An 18,741-nucleotide genomic window follows, 5' to 3' on the forward strand; every position below is an offset into this window, starting at 1 on the left:
GAGGTTTATCTACGAGGACTCGAGTACTGCCTAAAATGCAAGAAGTTTGACTGATCTAAACCATTAAATGGTGTGCCAAGAGTTTTATGTAGCGTACTATGACTCTACAAGGGTAATAACCTCCAGGTTATGAAAGTTGCTTAAAAAGTTATATGCATCTTGACTCATTACGTCATTATCTAACTTAAAGGCTCTCCAAGCCTTTCTTCACTTGCTGCTCTCCTAAGTGGATCTTCTAACTTGTTTTTACTACAAGTTAGAGGGGCCAGTTCTGGGCTGAAGCAACCAAACCAGAGCCAGGTCGGAACCCAGATAGCCAGTCCTATTTTAATGACTCCAAAGGTGAACATTTGCACTTGTGCTCTCACACCGAGGTGCACTGCCATCAGCAGAGTGCTGAAGCACAGTCTTCCAGCAGGTTCTGCTCTCCCTATGACTCTGGCATAAAGCCACAAAATCATCTGATTTCTGTTTATGTTTTCAACACTACAAAATAAAACTTTACAATGTCTGAGCATAACTGGACCAATTTCATCCTCTGTCTTTTTATTGTTGAACCATTCCAGCCACTCCTGGAATCCAGCACTCCATCCGACAGAAGTGAAACCAGGTCTAAGCACTGAATATTCTTAATATGCCAAACAGAATTTATATTTGCAGGATAATTTTCACTGACTTTCATGCACAGAAAACCAAGCCTGACAGGCATATTCTGTGTGCCATAATACACTGCAAATTAACACAAACAATACATTCTGAACTTTCTCAGGAGACAAGCAAGCAGGTAGTGGACATTCAGAACTGCTTACATAAGAGTTTGTAGTTTGTGTAAACATTTTTACATGCTCTAGATGCATTCTCAATAATGTTAAGATGCTGTTTGTTCTTTGCATCCACTGAGCTTCTTTTTTTTTCCTATTTTTAATATTTTTTTTGGTGATGGTGCACAATCAAGCAGAAGCTACCTGTAATCTGTTGTGCGGAGATAGCAATCCAGACAAAGGTGAGGTGAATTTGAAATTATAAAAGCAACTGATAAAGTGACTTAGAGGAGTGGTGCTGTATAGGAGATCACCAGCAAACAACAGAGCACATCACCTTCACTGGCTATAACTGTCACATTCCTGGCATATCACAATGGGCCAGACTACATATGAGCAATTCAACTTGTGCTTTATCCTAGTGAATTTTGCTATGTAGCAAACGTTGCTACAGCAACGAGAAGCTGAATGAGTCCAGTGACTATACAAATATTTGAATCCGTACTACGTAGACTGTAAAAGCTGGCTCAATGTCAAGAATCCCTGTATGAAAAACACCTAAACAGGGAAAGAACTGATCTATGTTCCCTATGGACTAGCCAAAAGCAACTTAGTTTAATGTAACTGTATTTCACAACCACAGCAGTTATGAGGTCATGGATACAAAAATGGATGATTACAGTCCCTAAAGGTAGGAGAGACAAACGAATCTGTAAAACCATCATCTGATCTGACAACACACAAAGCCATCATATGTTAAAGAACTGGAAATAATACATTTTGTATGCCAACAAGAACCCCTCTGTCCCTTAGAGAATTCATCAACTAATACTGACACAATTCAATCAAAAATAGTCTGCACATTTCCTTCACCAGACTATAGAAATGTAATCCCAGATTTGTGAGATGCAGATGCAATCTGAATGTAATACAGCAAAAACTTAATCTTGCTTGGGATAGGGAAACTTCAAACAGTATCTTAATTTAGATTAAAGGATGGGTTGAGCCCTTATATCAAAACAAAAGCCAAGAGGCCAACTGCAATATACTTGACAACTGCTCAGAACAGTTTTCAAAACATGCCTTTCTTCCACACAGGACTAAAAGTGAGGAGACATGGAAAAGAATGGTGTTATTACATGACACTTACATTTCCCAAATGTCCTCTGGTAGGTTAGCTGGGATTTCTGTTAAGCCCCTTCCTCGACAATCCACTACATTGTTGCTGCAGGTGCAGGCAGAAGGGCAAGTGATGGAACTGGCACTGCATGATGGAGGTTCAGACTGGGGACCTGAGACAATGAAAACATTAAATGTTAGTTTTGAAAAATAATTGCCTGAGATTTTAACAATAAAAGACCTCAGCCTGAGTTTTCCAGGCCATTTTACTATATCAGGTAATAGTTTATTTAGATTTGGTGAATATAATGTGCTACAAAATCAACTGCGGTTGAAATGTGTAACAGATCACTGTGTTGTTTTTCTTCCTTGATCTCCACTCTATAAGTCTCTCAGAAAGGCTTCTTTGGTCATCTCCATGATCAGCCACATCAATTTATTCAAAGATTAAAAAATAAGCCTTAAGATCAAGTAGTATTTCAAAAAGTTATCTTTGCCTGGAAGTTTCCACTACACAAACACTCCTTAGCTATTTCTATATACTGAGAGAAGACTGTCATCACCGATGATTTATGTTTTCAAATGAGGTAACCTCTTGTGGCATAAAGACTGGAGATACAAAGCCAGGTTTTTCAAGATCAGACAATGCAGTTAATGGAAACAGAAAAAGAGATTTGAAAAACGTGTGTTCAAACCTTCAAATCTTTGCTTAATCTAAGAATTCCACTGAAAGACAAGAAGCAACTTATAGAGCAAAAGTTCAGGCATGAGGACACTGCTCTACACACATTTCAGTCAATCCATCAGATTAAAAATTAACTGTCATTAATGCTAGCTCTATAACTTGCATTTATGGCAATTTTACTCAGTTATGACTCTTACACTTAAGACTTGTTTCTCTCTCTCTCTATATATATATAAATATGTATATACACACACACATACTGAGTTACACATCCATAAAATGCTTCTACTATACTGAGGTTATCAATATGTAACAGTTACTGACTTATTTATGGTGAGTTAAACCTGAACTATCTTCTTCATCAGACACAGAAGACTGAATGTGAAGGTGAGAATGTGCTGGTAAGAGGTAAAAAATCATACTAGAAACTGGCAAAACAGGCATTCTTCTAGATTGCAGTGGATTACAATCACAAAACAAATGTGGGCTTTTTTGAAGAACTGCAAACATCATAACTGTCAAATCACAAATACATGTGAAAACATGGAAAACTGTCTCAAAGCTGTACATGCCTGGGGTTGGTCTTGGGAAAGACTCACTGGGGGCAGGTTCATAAATTATAACTGCAGGTGACGGAAGGTCCAAAAACATTTGTTTGCATCAAATTTCAAGCTGATAATGCTGACAATTAAAACTCCTTAACAATGCAGCAGTGCTACAATTGCTCTCTTTTGATTTATAACTACATACCTTCTGGTTTAGCCCTTAACTGTATACAACAATGTCAGCTTGTATAGCAAGCTTACATATGTTACTGTTTGTACACAGCGGTGCAAAGTCGACATCAGAAAGGCACTCAGTGGCACCTCTAAGTATCATCACCACAAAGAACACTGCCAGATCTGCTGTTCATGAAATCTGAAGTTTCTGTAACATTTTAAATGTGACTACTTTCAAAAGTAGTTTATACTGCCTCAAAATGCACACAGGCCTCTGTTACATTTGCATAATAACGTGAGGTTTCTTCTTACATCCTGATCAACCAGGTTTTGTCTGCCTACATTGTGGTGCAAGGTAAAACAAAATGAAGAATGAGGGAAGTGCAAACAAGCTATTGCAAGCTTTTAGGTATAGGCAGAAAGGAGGAAGAAACACTGCAGAACAATCCTTGCTCTCTATGAAGAAAAAAAGAAAGTTGGCATCAAGGTCAAGCCTTCCATACACCCTTTATTATCACACATCTGATGTGTCATTTGCAAAGGCTTTCTAGAGAGAGAAAAACATATTTTGAAGAGTTGTAACACCTCAATATATCACCATGGGTTAGAGAAGCAGCAATACACTCCCTTTTCATTAGGGCACGACATCAGAAAACATGACATATTGCCATCTGGAGCTTTAAGAGTCTGTTCCCAACTCTACTGCATCTAAATCAACAGTAGAAGATGCAGTGGAACTCAGCTTATAAACGCCACATTTTGTGAGAGGCAGCATTGCAGAGTGCTCTACGCTAAAGGAATGGTTTGAAAGGAGGTTATTACATAAGTGCTCTGAGAAGAAAGAGAAAAGACAGAAACAGCAGCCTTCCTTGCACAAAAAGCAGGGAGCAACAGTAACCAGTTGAAAACATCATCGTATGAATTTTTAAGTATCATGGAAATTTCCAGCAATTTTTTGAATGGAAAGGCCAAGAGGTAAATCAGAACATTATTTGTGCTGCCCACTAAGCCTTTCAGATCATCTCTGAACAAATACCTGATGTGTAGTTGACTGAAGACAACAGAAGTCCTTTTATTTCCCCCCATACGTAGACCCAAACCCATTTACTAATGTTCTACTACAGCAGAGGAACTTTTATGGGGAGACTATGGCCAGTGAGTGAAACAAATAACCAATTAGTTAATCAAGGAGGTAACCTGATGTCAAAATAAAGCAAGTAGTAGAATGTCTTTACTCTTAGAGTTAATGGGATGAAAAAATAACAGCTCATGCTGAAAGAAGTGAAAGGGAAGAGGCTGCCTTAGTGTAGGCTCTTTATTTTCCATGTATAATGAGCAATCAGTTTTCTAATTTCACTTAAAATGGAAAGAGAAGTATTTTCATAAATTTAAGCTGTAATGCTCTGAGTGCCCCAAAATATCCAATACTGCCACTTTTGACTGACATCTTGTGTTGAATACAGCCCTTTCTACTTGGTGAATTTCTTTCTTCTTTATGGGCAATAGTTTTATCTAGATTATAGATTTCTGAGAACTGTAATGAAATAAAAAAGCTTTGTGCCTAAATTGCTATCACTGTTCACAAACACTTTTGCTTCTATTTCTCCTTTACAAAGAATGAAACCCTGTAGTACACATGAACACTCATCTGGCATCCAGCATACACCCCACCAGCTTTTACACAAACAGTCATCTGTTGAAGTTTTCTTGAATAATGCTATAAGCAGACCTTCAAATGTGATTTGGATTAACTGCTTCAATTAAGTGAGGATCTGTTGCAAGCACTGTAGCAGATCTATGGAATTAAAGTACAAAAAATCCAGGAGGGTTTAATCAGTTTAATGTTTATATAGTTGTGAAGAGCCGGTAAAGAAAGGATTGGTGGAGAAAACAAGTCTAAGTAGGCTATGGAATTTAAAGTTCTTAAAATTTGGGTATGATTTTCATAGGAATGCAGAGTATAAACATACAGATAGATCAAGGGGCCCAAGGCAATACTGTTCCCAAAGGAAGGATATTTGAAATCTACAAAATTAATCTTCCTTTTGCAGCCCATACTTCTACAAAAGACAAGACAGAGGAAAAGCAAAGCAAAACAAAACAAAAAAAATCAGGACTGCGGTTTGTGTCCTGCACAGGTTGGTGCAACAGAAGGAAATGGCCAGAGACAAGCCAGATGCATTTATATTACTTCCCTTTTGAAGTTCTTACTGTCTGTCATCTTGTCAGTTCAGATTTTCTCTGTTACACAGCAGCACTAGTTCACCAAGTTAATTGTATTTCCCTCCAAGAGATAACATCAACTCAATTATACATGCTACTATTTAAAAAACAGTGCTAACAAAATGTAGAAAGATAGGAACATGATTAACCATAATTACTATGCTTTTTGTGACTGATGGAATGGAATGCCGCTCACAGTGATTATGGTGGTTAGTGTCTGTCATGCCATTAGCCTGCACCACTGTATTCAGTCTCAGACTGAGGGTCAGAGGGAGAGAAGAGACAGGGAGGAGGCTCAGGAACCAGCAGTTTAAAGACGAATTAAGTGCTTTTCCAAATAAGCATCTCATTGGCCTCCAGCCTTTTAAGAGCAGCTTATAGACTGATATTACAATTAGAATAGAATAGTTATGGTGTACAAATGAACAGTCTGAATGTCACAGGCATTTAAAATAAATTTTGCAATGACTAACCTAAATAATCTCATTTGCACTGACACCCAATTACAGCACACTAAGTGGTGTGCTTTATTACCTCCTCACCTCTCCGACTGCCTTTACAGTGTTTCTTTTCCACCATCAAAATGTTAGTTATTTGTAAAAAATATTAATGGCTATAAAGATAAATCTGACAGGGTTTACTAGTTAAAAACTTGTAGTGACTTTAAATCATTTTAAGTATAGCAGACATTAAATTATTGATCAATAAACAACATTACAAGTAGAGCAGACCTGTGGATACACTATGACCTTTTGTGGTTTAATTAAATAACCCATTGGAACTTCATACACTGCTGGGACATCTGAAATCAATTACCATGACATGAGCTATATTTTTTTACTAGACTCCCAGTAATGCAATCTCACAAAGATGTACAGCTCCTGATTGGTGTTTGCATCCCAGTATTGAAATACACTTGAGTGTGCACAGTCTTTCATTGAGTTCTGGGCAAGTCAATCACAACTCACTCTCTGCAAAGTTAACATTCCATGCAGATGGCAAATAGTCCATTAATGGGGAAAATATTGTACAAGTGGGTTTATTCTACAGAAACATGCAGCAAATGGTTTATGCAAATATTTCCATCTATGGTTGCTCCACAGCTTTTTGCTGAGCACCGCATTAAGAATTTATGATTAGTGACTTCAGCCTCTGATTGATGACATTAATACCTTCAAGTTCATGCTGTACAAAATTTTGCTAGCCATGAATATTCATTATTTGATTCAACTTCACTATTTTTCTCAACATTCCCAAACAGTAAATTTATCTGTTAAAAACTCACACTATAGGAGCACAGCTGTTCTGTAGGCAAAGTCAACACCAATTGGTTTGCAAACAAATGCTGAAGAATAAAAAAGAAATCTCAAACTGCCATGAAAGGAAGGTTTGGAGTAATGAAATCAAGCTTACTTTGCTCTACAAAAATGTACTCTGCGTGTTGCATGACTGTATGCAACTCTGCATTTGCCACCTATTCATTTATGGAAGTCTCCAGTCATTTTAGAAGCAGCTCTATGCTTTTAAAATGAATTCTTATTAACTGAATATCCATAAATGTGTTGCCAATCACACACATGTACTGAACAGAAAAAGTCTTGGCTGTGCTCTTACAGCCAATTCTGCTCCTTCTTGTTTAAAACCACTCCTCTCAGAATTTGCTCAAAATAAGGCTGTGGTGATGACCCCTGGCAGGACAGACCATCATGCCACCTTTCTTTTGTATAGCAAAGTAATACCAACTTACTAGTAACAAAACAAACCACTGAGTTTGGGCATGAAAATAAAAACTAATCATGTCATTATTCTTACAGCAACAGTTCAAAAGCTCAATGGCTGAATAATTATACCCCAACCTGCCATCATTAAATAAGCATTAAACAAGCACTAAATAGCTAATGTATTGCTTTGGGAAAATGAGAATTCCAGAAAAAAAGAAGTAATTATATTGAAAAGGTTGGACATCATTTTAGGATAAACTCCTAAGTTTACTGTAGTTTAAAGCCAAATTTCAGCTATGGTTCTTCAAAAAAATATTAACTGCCTCAATAAATACATATTCATACCTCAGATCTGCAAGATCCCACAAACAGAAAGTACCATACACGGAATCAAACATGTTACTCAAGAAGCAAATTCTTACAGTATGGAACCACACAACTCAGTGCTAGAGTATTGTGTAAAATTATGCCACAGTTCCACACAAGTTTTCTGAGACCAAACTTTAGGCACAGTTTTATCCAAAAAGCTCTAAAAGTCCTGCACCAACTCCATTGTAAGAACACTTAGTGGGTTAGCTGAGGGTCACAGACAGCATGAACCAACCTAACAGACAAAAAGAAGCTGTTTATTTAACATGAGTCAGAGTTCACTCTTTAGGAAAGAGGTCAAAGTTAGATGAAATGGTTAATCTCATTTCTAAAAGCAGTAAAACAGCTGTGGATGTTCCCCACAGGAGAAAATGACCACTCACTTGCACACATACAGAGAAAAAACCTCCTCCTGCCACTTTATTTATCCAGCTTCCTCTGATCATGAGAGCTGAGGGCCATTAGCAGCCCTTTTCTGCATGAACTGGGATGGACTGAATGGAGAGAAATCCCTCTGCTTCCTCAGGAGCAACTGCTACTGCCCATCACTAGCACAATCTGCACCATTAGCAAAGAGTCCTCCCTCCTCTTCAGTTTCCAGGGAGCACCAATCTTCCATGCTGACAGTCCCTCCATGCCCTATGTTGAAAATAGCAGACCTACTGCTAGTTATTCAGATAGACTACTGCAGACAGTCTTCTAAATAGGAGCAGATGGAGGGGAGTTCCTCTCCCCACACACTTTTCCTTTGGCACCTTCTGAATGTTCTCATTATGGTACTGAGCTTGAGGAGTGCCTCTTTATTAGTTACTCATTGCCGGTTGTGTCCTCAACAATATGGTGTAAAGTTATTAGGAGAAAAATGGAGCAAGACAATCTACTGAGCTCTGTGTTCTGGGCCAGAGAGTAACAGCTATGTTTTAAGAACGTTTGACCTCTCCTATACAAATAAATCTGCTTCCTCATTAAGGCTTCCAGACTGCATTAAGCAGCAGGAAGCTACCATATTTCCCTCTTTATTATACCTCAGCTGCAGTTTCACTGTATGAACTAGAAACTCTAGATCTTCAATTGAGATTTGGATCAATCCACTATTTTCTTAAAATCAGTATCAGTTTATTTAGCTAGCAGTTACTAGACACTTGGCTCTGGTAATGACTTCCCTCTTGCATCAATTTCAGACCGAGTTAGGACTTATTTGATCCAAATTATGCATCTTGATTTTCTTTGTCAAGATTTTGCAATTGGGTATTTCATACATAAGAAAAGCATAAATTCCTTATCTGTTGGAAATATCAAATACAAATCTAGTCTAAGAAGTCTCATCCAGTCTTCAGACTCTATCATAAACCCTGCCCACTGTAAAACGGCTCAAGCTACTGACCAAAACTATAACAAATCTGTATCAACCTGCACCCTCAGAGTCAACACCAAGTGCTGACATTGCTTCAGAACTGGCAGCAGCTGTACAGCTCAGCTTCCTCCACCACTTGCTGAAATCCATGCAGTCTCTGCCTGCTTATCTTCCAGACAGTCTCCTCTGCAAGCAATCTGTTGAGAACTGATGACATGTGAGCAATTCTGACAGCAGATAGCTGAGGGCAACGGTGGCTGAAGCATGCTACACATCAAGGTATAAGATACAATGCTTCTGTTGCTTTATTCTTAGCTGTGTAGCTGAGATGTGTATTTAGTTCCTCATGTGTATACTTAGGAAAACAAGAATGACTCATCATTGTAAAAAATCCCAGTGGAGTCCCTCAGTGGGTCCTGCAGAGAGCAGTGACAAGACCAAGGTGCTGCTGATGGGCTAACTTCATGAACGCACTGCTTTCGTTTGCAGAGCTTTACAGCCCCACTAACAGAGGTGAGAACGCAAGATATGACTTGACATAATGGATCAATACGCAGATTAATTTCAGCTTCTGTAAGTAAAGAACAGATAGAAGAAAAATCGAAGAGCCATAATAAAACTTGCATAAGAGGAAAATGAAATAAAATTACTATTCTAAGGAGGTCAGAGGAGGACAAGAGAGAAATAGGCAGGGAGAGAGTCTGTGTGTTTGAGAGAGAGAGAAAAATAGAAGTCAGTTCAGCAGTGAAACATCTGAACATGGGAAGGAAATTGGGTTTGATCCAAGCAGAGACTGGAAGGCTCTAAGAGATACCAAGCTTAAGCCAGTGTCCCCAGATGCTTCTCTACCAGCTAAGGGAATGTAAAAATAAAAGGTCCCCAAGGATCAGAGAGCAAGCAGTATTTTAACTGACATGAAGTTGTTTTCTCTTGTCACGGCAACGTGTCAGTCTTGCTATCTGTACAAGCCCTTACAAAAAGTCTTTGCTTTTCTTTCTGTTTTTTTTGTCAGTCCCCTTCAGGTACTGGTAGGCTGCTTTAAGGTCTGCTCAGAGCCATCTTTCCTCCAGGCTCTCGCAGACTGTCCCCACAGGTTTGGTTTTCCAGCCCTCTGATCATTCCTTCACATGTGGCATTCCAAACTTGTTTCCAAAAAAAGTTTGTCATAAAAATATAAAACCCTTCCATTTTTGCAAAGGGCTTAATGAATAACCATAAGTAATTTTTTCAAGGATTCTTTTCTTCCTTCCCCAAATTCTTTGATTCTACTTTCTCCTGCTTTGATGAATGCAACAGTACTGGTTTTGAACTAGAATGCTCTGATGAAGCCCATTTTACAGCAGAGGAAAAGCTGAGTGCTCTTTTGCTGTGGTGATATTCCCACTGACATAAAAAAACAAGTGCTTGAAATGCTGAGTCTGTAGTTAGAATAGTTCACTACACTGTATTTCACCTCTTTATAACTGTGATGCAAAGGCAATTTTCACTGCCAGCTTGAGGCTAGTTATAGTGATTCATTTAATCTTAAATTGTGTAAAATTCCTTTGCAGAGGGACAAGTTCAGTTTGCTACTCACCTCCTGTCCTAGTTTGACTTCGCAGTCAAACACAATCAAATTATGCTGTAAAACCAGGAATAAGAACTGTAGTAAGGAATGGGGAAGATTTATATCCTCTTTAAACTAGCTGTCCCTGTAGATTTTTGTCAAAGTAGCACATTCTAAGCTGAGCTCTCTGCTAAATCCTCCACTAAAATGAGCTCCTCCAATGCATTTCATTTTTGGTACATCTCATTTCCCAAACGAGGGTAAAGAGATAGAGTTGATGGGATGTCTCATTGGAAACTTCTGTCCTTTAATTTTTTATTAATCTATGCTTTAAAAAATGCAGGCCTACATTGAGAGTTCTCTCATATGTTGTTGGTCCACCAATCACCTGCTAAAAACCTCTTTTTTGGAAGTCATAGCCTGCATGGAAAACTCCATTTAGAAGAGTTCTGTCCACATTACATTTACCATGAAGTTGTTATTATTATATCTTCTGATTTAAACAACTCTTCTCCCATCTCTTTGCTGTGTCATAAATTCAAATAGCTGAACTCAAGCCCTGTCTGAAACTTCATTTCATAAGAAAAACATGCTCTGGTGAGCTCTTTGGTAAAATTAGATTCTGCTAATAGCTTAATTCATTTACTCCTTTCTTTTATCCTTCCTCTCTTCAGTCTGTTAGGTTATCGCATTTTTCTCTTTGTTAAACTTCTGATGTAATTTATCAGATATTCTGGGCATCATCAAATCTCCACGACTGCACAGAAGCTGCACAGCACTCTTGTAAATTGTACCACAAAGATCATTGGTGCTCAGCTTCATCTTCCATGAGCCCATAAGACTTCCTGCATACCTCCAGGCCTGGGTATTAATTCACCATCCATGATGCAGTTAAGGGGATCAAGGTCCTCTTCTCTTAGTACAACATTGGTTTTGTTCTTTCTCTGTCACATCTAAATGAAACTATTGAAACAAGGCATTCCTAAAAACATTTCTAGCATGAGCACTTGTACTGAATTCCATGCACCAAGAGGGTAAGGCTGCAGCACTCACAGGCTATCAGAGATCAAGAACGCAATACTGCAAGACTCATCATCTATCAAGGTTAGGACTCTCACTCACTTCAGAACAAGCTCCCTTGGCCTGCAAAGCTATCTTCAAACTTGTGTCTGGTATCTTCCTTTTTTTTTTACTTTTCCCCACAGCACACACACTGTCCTGCCTCTCCTCTGCCAGATCTCTTCCTTTTAGCCAAATTCAGAGGTGTCATTTCCAATTATTTTCTATTTTTTCCATCTATCTTTTCCCTTCTTCTCTTAAGAGAATGTATTTCTATCACAAAAGAGGCAAGTGCAGTTCCAGAGACTTGATGAATAGGGCAAATATACTGACACATGGTTTGTGAGTTGGCCATGTATCATCATCCTCATTTATCTGTGTGGAAACTGGTGGAACAGTGAAGTGCATTGGCTCCCTAAGAATCCTGTCTCAGTCCCTGGGATAAAATCTGCTTCTCATGTTCTATAGTCCAACCATTTATCAACAGACTCAGATTAGCATTTTCTGTTTCCTTTCTTTCATATTCCAGTCAGCTTCCCTTGAGAAATACCAAATTATCCACACTTAATTGATTTCTTATGTTGATATCATTGGCAGTGCTATAGTATGAAAAATAATTTGAGAACTGAAATGTTAACTGGAATCCAATACTTTTTATAAAGCTGAAAAAATTAACAATTGGGTCTACTCTTATACAGTTTAGCAATGATAAAAACAAACAGCACTGCTACCAAATGGCATTTAAACAACACAGTAAATTTTCACTCATGTTCTCCTGCAAATCAAAGAATGTCTTAGGTTGGAAAGGACCTCAGAGATAATCTGCTCCAAACTCCATGCCATGAGCAGGGACACCTCTCAGCTAGACTTGTTTCCTCAAGGCCTCATCCAGCTGGGCCTTGAACACCCCCAGGGAGGAGGCATCCACAACCTCTCTGGGCAGCCTATTCTAATGTCTCACCACCCTTGTACTGAAGAACTTCCAAAGACCCAGTGTAAACCTACTCTCCCTCAGCTTCAAACCACTCCACTTATCCTGTTGCTAGACACCTTTACACAAAGTCCCTCTCCAGCCTTCCTTCACAATCCCTTCAGGCACTGGAAAGCTCCCCTGGAATATTCTTGTTCCCTAAGCTGCACAACGTCAACTCCCTGAGCCAATCCTCATAAGCAGAGGTGTTCCAGTCCTTGGAGCAGCTTTTGAATGTCATTCTAAAACCGTCAGCTGATAGATAAATGAACAATTGTCATCATTACCAGAGCAGACAAAGTCCTTCTTCTGAACCTCAGCCACCAGGAAGCCGCGCAGGTTGACAGGCGCCAGGCAGAAGGTGAACTGCCCAATAGTGCGCCTCTGCCGCAGCCAGTCGGAGAGCCAGGCCAGGTGGCAGTCGCAGTGCAGGACATTGGAGTGGAGCCGCCTACAAAACACAGAACAACCCCAAGTTGTTAGCAGCTTTTTCACATGTAAGACACAAATCAGAGCAGCCGAGCACGAATCTGGCTCTCCGCTACAGTTTAGAGGATCATTGCAGGGTACTGGTTACAGCTCAGTCAGTTCTGGACTGTCTGCACCGCCACACAATATACAAACATCCAGATGCAAGCCACTGCTGTTATTTGTAATGTCTCAGGAGCGTTAGTGTAAATAACTGTCCGCCTACAGATAGTCATGAGCTGGCTGCTCCAGAGAAAAGGACACACAGAATTTAAGATTCCTCCAAGCAATTGCTTTGCCTGTGGCTTATTTCTGAAATAACTGCACGAATGTGACTGAGCGAATCCAAAGCACAGCTTGCATAAACACAAGGACCAGGGTGAAACACAGGAGGACAGGTGATTCTTCCCTCCTTTGGAGGGAGACAGAAGCCTCACACACTGGAGGCTATTGCTGCCTTCTGTGTTCCTGTGGTGCCTGCATCCATGCTCTTTTCTGTGGCAATTTAACACATATGTAGGTTCTAGACAGGAATTTTCAACTTGTGACAAAAAACGGGACCATGACAGGATCATGCCACACAGCAACGCTGAGGCTGTTCTCTGTGACAGAAGATCTAGCCAGACAGTTCCCTTCCTAGCCTTCTTCATGCCTGGCACTAGAGATTTCCAGAAATATTATCACATTGTGGGAGGAGGTCTGCAAAATAATGATGTATTCAGGGAATGAAATCTGGTCATTTTTATAGCTACCAAACTTCAGGTCAATACAAAAGCCCAGGACATGAATTATTTCATTCCTTGTAATGAGTCATACATTTGCAGTGTTGTATCAAAACTGAAATGATAAAACAGACCAAAAAAAAATTGTCAGAAATGGTTAGACAAAGCATTATTCACTAATATTAGAGACATTAGGTTTAAAGAACCCCACACAATTGCTGTGCACAGGTTTTAGCCTTGTCCATCCACCAAAAAATTAACTATCTGTGAGATCTTCATATTACACAGTAACAGCACAGCTCAGCAGGGGCCTCCAGACTGAAAGTCCTCAGATTTGTATGTCTGGGGTGGGCAGTCACAGTAAAACACTACAGATCTGGAGCTAAGAGCTTATCCTGTAAAGATGGAAAATGCACTGTGAAATGTAATTGTCTTAGAGTGATGCCTATAAGACCTTGTGTTTAGGCATAATGAAGCTATCTGATTGACACTGCAATTATAAGAACAAAACATCTTAGTAGAACTCTGGCTTAACTGCCTGGAAATCTGCCTGGAACACTTTTTGTTGACTGAAAGAATAAATAAAAATATTTACACAGAGAAGAGAAGAGAACAAATACTATCAAGTCCAAAATATGAAGTAGGACTTTCTCTAACTTATAGAGTAAGCATTTAAATTAAATCCTCAAAGAACTATCTCTTCCTACCAGAGCTATCTTCCTTCTGGAACTGAAAGAAAGGTCATGCCATGCTATTCCCTGCATCCTAGTATGGCAGCATGAGTGATGAACCAGGATTTCATAAAAAGAGGCTGCTTTTCAGTGCTGTGCATTGGTGGTTTGTTTGTGTGGATTTGGGTTTTGGTTGTTTGGTTGGGTTGGGTTTTCTCACTGAACTCCCATAGCCAGTTCTTATGTTTTCTCTTTTCAGTAGTGCACATTGTCATTTGTTTGCCAGCTCACCTGCTTCAGCAGAGCCCTACCTTGTCTTATTTGTTCAAGGCTTTTTGAGCAGCTATTCCACAGTTTGTTTTTGAGAAGAGACCACTTAGCCTATTAGAATGCATTTTTGGATAATTATATTAATGACTACAGCCGCAAAAAAGACTTGTCACAGTACTTTGAATGCATACTATGCCAATTCCTTGTGAACACAAAGAACACTGAAGTGATTTGGTACTTTTTCAGTTTACCCTTAAATAAAAAAATAAACCAAGTTATGCAATTACCTATCTCAGCAGTCCCTCGCATGCAGAGACAACAGGACACTTACCATTAAGCAAATAGCTGTGAGGGACATGCTTTAACATAAATAAAGTTGTTTCAAGTAGAGGAAAGCAGATCAATAAAAACTAATTCCTGTCACTTGCAATCAAGGCTGAAAGATCAATGAAACTTAGCAAGGGAAAAGACAACTCCATAAAAAGATTAGCACAGGAGAGCTGAATTTTTAAAGAATTCCTCAAGTGCATCTTATCTTACTAAAGCTTTTCTCTGTTGTGTTTTTTTTTTTCCCTTTTTTAAATTTTCCCTGAGAGGTCATCTTCAAGTTGAATATGCTCTTCATCTTCTCCGTCCTTAAATGGGAGGACTGTTTTCAAAGCCATGAAGAAAAGCTACTTATCCATAGAACTACCACAGCAGATGCAGCTCAAATACAAGCAGCCTCAAATGTCCTGCTAATGGATATTACTAGTGTGTAATAGAGACACAGAGGGAAAACTTTCCATAGTGCACTGGACCTCAGCTGGATGGGAAATAGGGATTGTCCCTAACACAGCAATATTCAGGCCACAGGTGCTCTGCAAGAGTGTCTAAAAGCAAGGACATGGAAGAGTGATGCTATTTGAGAAGGTGTACAAACTGAGGATAATTTTTTCAGGAAACGGTAGAATTGCCAAGCTGTAATGAACATCTTTCCTGGTCCATTTGGATTTAATTTTCATCAACACACAAGAAATGAAACATTAGATTAATACTAAATAATAGATTAAATGAAGGTCTTATCCAGCCATTATGCCTCAGCCAGTTTTCTGCTTTCATGTAAACTGTTCAATGAGGTTGGATAATTAATGTGGGAGAAACAGGTAATCAAGTGAAATAAAGGAAACTAGAGAATATCACCATCACTGTGCTCCAAATACTATCTTTATATAAATATTTTAAATAGGAGAGCAAACCCAGAGCAGTTTTACACATTTGCTGTTAGGTTATTACTATCCATTTACATATAACTTGCTGAAATCAAAATGGTATTAGCCTAAATTCTACAGGTATTAAAGAAAACACTAACTAATATGTAGCTATGCAAACTTCTTTTGTTACTAATTATTATTATAATCAACTAAGTATTAACTGTGAAAAGTGCTAAGGTGACTTAGGGATATAAGTATTTTTAATGTGAAGGAGCAGCAGCAGAAATTCAGAAATGCTATTTGAATCCTGTATTTATTTTACATTAATTGCTATTTGATAACTTTTCTGCCTCTGTTGAAACAGATGGAAGGAAATATAGAAAAGTAAACCATTTTACAGTATTTCCACTTGTCTGTGTAGGATATTTAATTCCTATATTGAACTGCTTGGAAGGGTACATGTTATTTGGAAGTCTTTGGGGACTGAAAGATGCTACTCGATATTGATGAAACTACCTTTCCAGAACAAGAGGTGAATGAATATGAATGCAAGTTTGCAAAGGTGCCCTTTCAGCCATAGTCCCTAAATTAAATTTCCAGCAAATCCTTTTAGAGTGGGTCAGCATTCCTGTTCTATAAAATGTGGCTCTCAGAATTCAATATAAAAGCTTCCCTTTATAAATCCCATTTATGACTTCCTTCCTTTTTTTTTTTCTGTTTCTCTTCCCCCCACCCCCCCCCATTTTTTTTTTTCCTTAATTACAGCAGAGGGGGATTAGTCAGCCTAAGTCTCCAGGGAGCTATATACAAAGCCATCTCCGAAATTAAACTAAAAGGAAAATGACAGAAGGCATTGAGCTCTGGTATCAGGCAAGACTGACTAATCTGAAGAAGCCAGGCAAACGTTCTGGACTACTGTGAATGAATGAGAAAAGGCAAAACTCCAGAAACCTGATCCCTACACCTTTATCTTCTTCATGCACTCTCTTCTAGAAGACAAACATCTAATTTCCATTTAATTACTGACATGAAGATCTATGAACGCCACTGTTTAACACAGAATGTGTATTTAAATCGGAAGCTACCTTACCTAGGTGGACACAAGGAGTAGCCATTTCTCTTCAGTTCTCTTAACTTACTGAATATGATTTTACACACGCACACAGAGCATCCTTAAAGCATTTTCTCTTTTCAACATCTCAGAAAATTTTCAGGCCAGCTTCTATTACTCTTTCTTTGTTTTCATAACTAAACTAATCTTGAAATTTTGGAGGAAAACCTTCTGTTTGAAGTGGTGTATTTCCTAAAAGAATTTAAAGAACTAATGTAATTAATTAAATTAAATAATGCTTTTGGTAGGCTATGGCTATATTATAAAAATTCACACTTGTTTTTTCTGGATTTCACAACCTTTGCATTTGATCTACCAATGCCAATGATAGTTTTTCCCAATTGCACAGTGCCCACCTAGAGGAAAACAGATTTGATGCAAGAGAAGCAGGAATAAAAAAAATGCATCAGAATCAGTGACATTTTGTTTCAGAAAGCATTTGGGAAAGAAGTATTTTTTTTCAAGTTCTTAAAATTTTCTTGCTTCAGAAATGTGCATTCTGAATTTGAAGAGAAGCAATAGGATTTAAACAGAAGAGATTAACAAAATTAAATACCTTGATCCATCCAAACCATTTTCACAATGTTGATGATGTTCCAGCTTGGAACACAATTCACATTATGGATTTTTCCACTCACACCCAACCAGTTTCATTTCCAGACAAATTCAAACTCTTCATAAGACTGAATCTGACTTAGCCATAGGTAAACCTGGAGAACTCATCAGGCTCTTGAAGGCACCAGGCACGTTCCCAGCCCTGTGTGGCCTCAACAGCAGCTCCTAGAGCTTCCTTGGCCCTACCCTAGGCCACAACCTCAAAATGGCAAACCCTGGAGCTCTCAGGCCCAGTGACACAATAGCAGTGCAGGTTTCCAGCCCTGCTTGGTCATAGGTCCCCTTTGAGCTGGTTGCTGTGCCAGTCTAGCCCCAGCTGTCCCCATGCCCACAAAGGGGCCTGAGCTATCTGTTCTGTTGGGCGTCCCTGAGGTCGGGCCATGGCCCTCACAGGTTCAGGCTTGTTCACCAATCATGTTCAAGAGAGCAAGGTGAATCGAGACTGAAATACGATGATGAACGGCCAAAGAGTTAACTTAAATCATCATTATTATCATTGTAATGTTCAAAGATAGTACTTACAGAGTCCTGATCTTTGGCATGTGATTGAAACTGGTAACAGGAATGCGGGTGATATTGTTGTTGTTGAGAGTACTGTTAGGAGAGAGAGAAAAAAAAAGAGGTAAGAGAATAGCAGATTGATCAATTATTTACATTTCTTTCTCAATTCTATTTTACAGCAACAAGCTGCTAAAACTCTTGGTAATATATCTGCCAGGCTGTGAGCAGCAAGACATGCAGACAACTTGCGACCTATCATGAAAGACATTGTTCAGGCCAGGCAATCAACAGCTACTTAAGAATAGATGCAGGTTACTATTTACCACCTCTGAGTACCAAAGAGTACAGGAGATTTATCAACTCCTGGAACAGAAGCAGAGCTTTTGGGCTATGCAGTCACTCTGTTTGAAAACCTGGTGCAACTTGAGAGAAGGAACATCAAACTGGCACACCAAAGCATCACAGCTTTGCATTTAAAGCACTTGTTCCACATAACAAGAGAACTCTTCACCCTCACAGGCTTGTTAACACAGCCAGCTTGCACAGACAGCCCCAATGGCCCTTTGGAAAACACATGGATGGACGAGTACCCTTCTGTCTCCTTATGAAAAATACACGGGTAGTGGAAGGGACCATAATAAACTGTGTCATGACTCAGGCATGT

General features: G+C 39.0%; 1 protein-coding gene across 3 annotated transcripts in view; it reads right to left on the reverse strand.

Moving 5' to 3' along the window:
• Positions 1 to 18,741, reverse strand: part of SLIT3 (slit guidance ligand 3) — a 525,031-nt gene that overhangs the window by 180,919 nt on the left and 325,371 nt on the right. For all 3 annotated transcript variants that reach the window (XM_064161620.1, XM_064161622.1, XM_064161621.1), the window contains exons 8-10: positions 18,099 to 18,170; positions 12,814 to 12,977; positions 1,912 to 2,053 (exon numbers count right to left, since the gene is read on the reverse strand). In XM_064161620.1, the coding sequence (XP_064017690.1) occupies positions 1,912 to 2,053; positions 12,814 to 12,977; positions 18,099 to 18,170 (378 nt within the window). The remainder of the gene's footprint in view (positions 1 to 1,911; positions 2,054 to 12,813; positions 12,978 to 18,098; positions 18,171 to 18,741) is intronic.

This window comes from Pogoniulus pusillus, chromosome 22, assembly GCF_015220805.1.
Source record: "Pogoniulus pusillus isolate bPogPus1 chromosome 22, bPogPus1.pri, whole genome shotgun sequence".
Classification (NCBI taxonomy): domain Eukaryota; kingdom Metazoa; phylum Chordata; class Aves; order Piciformes; family Lybiidae; genus Pogoniulus; species Pogoniulus pusillus.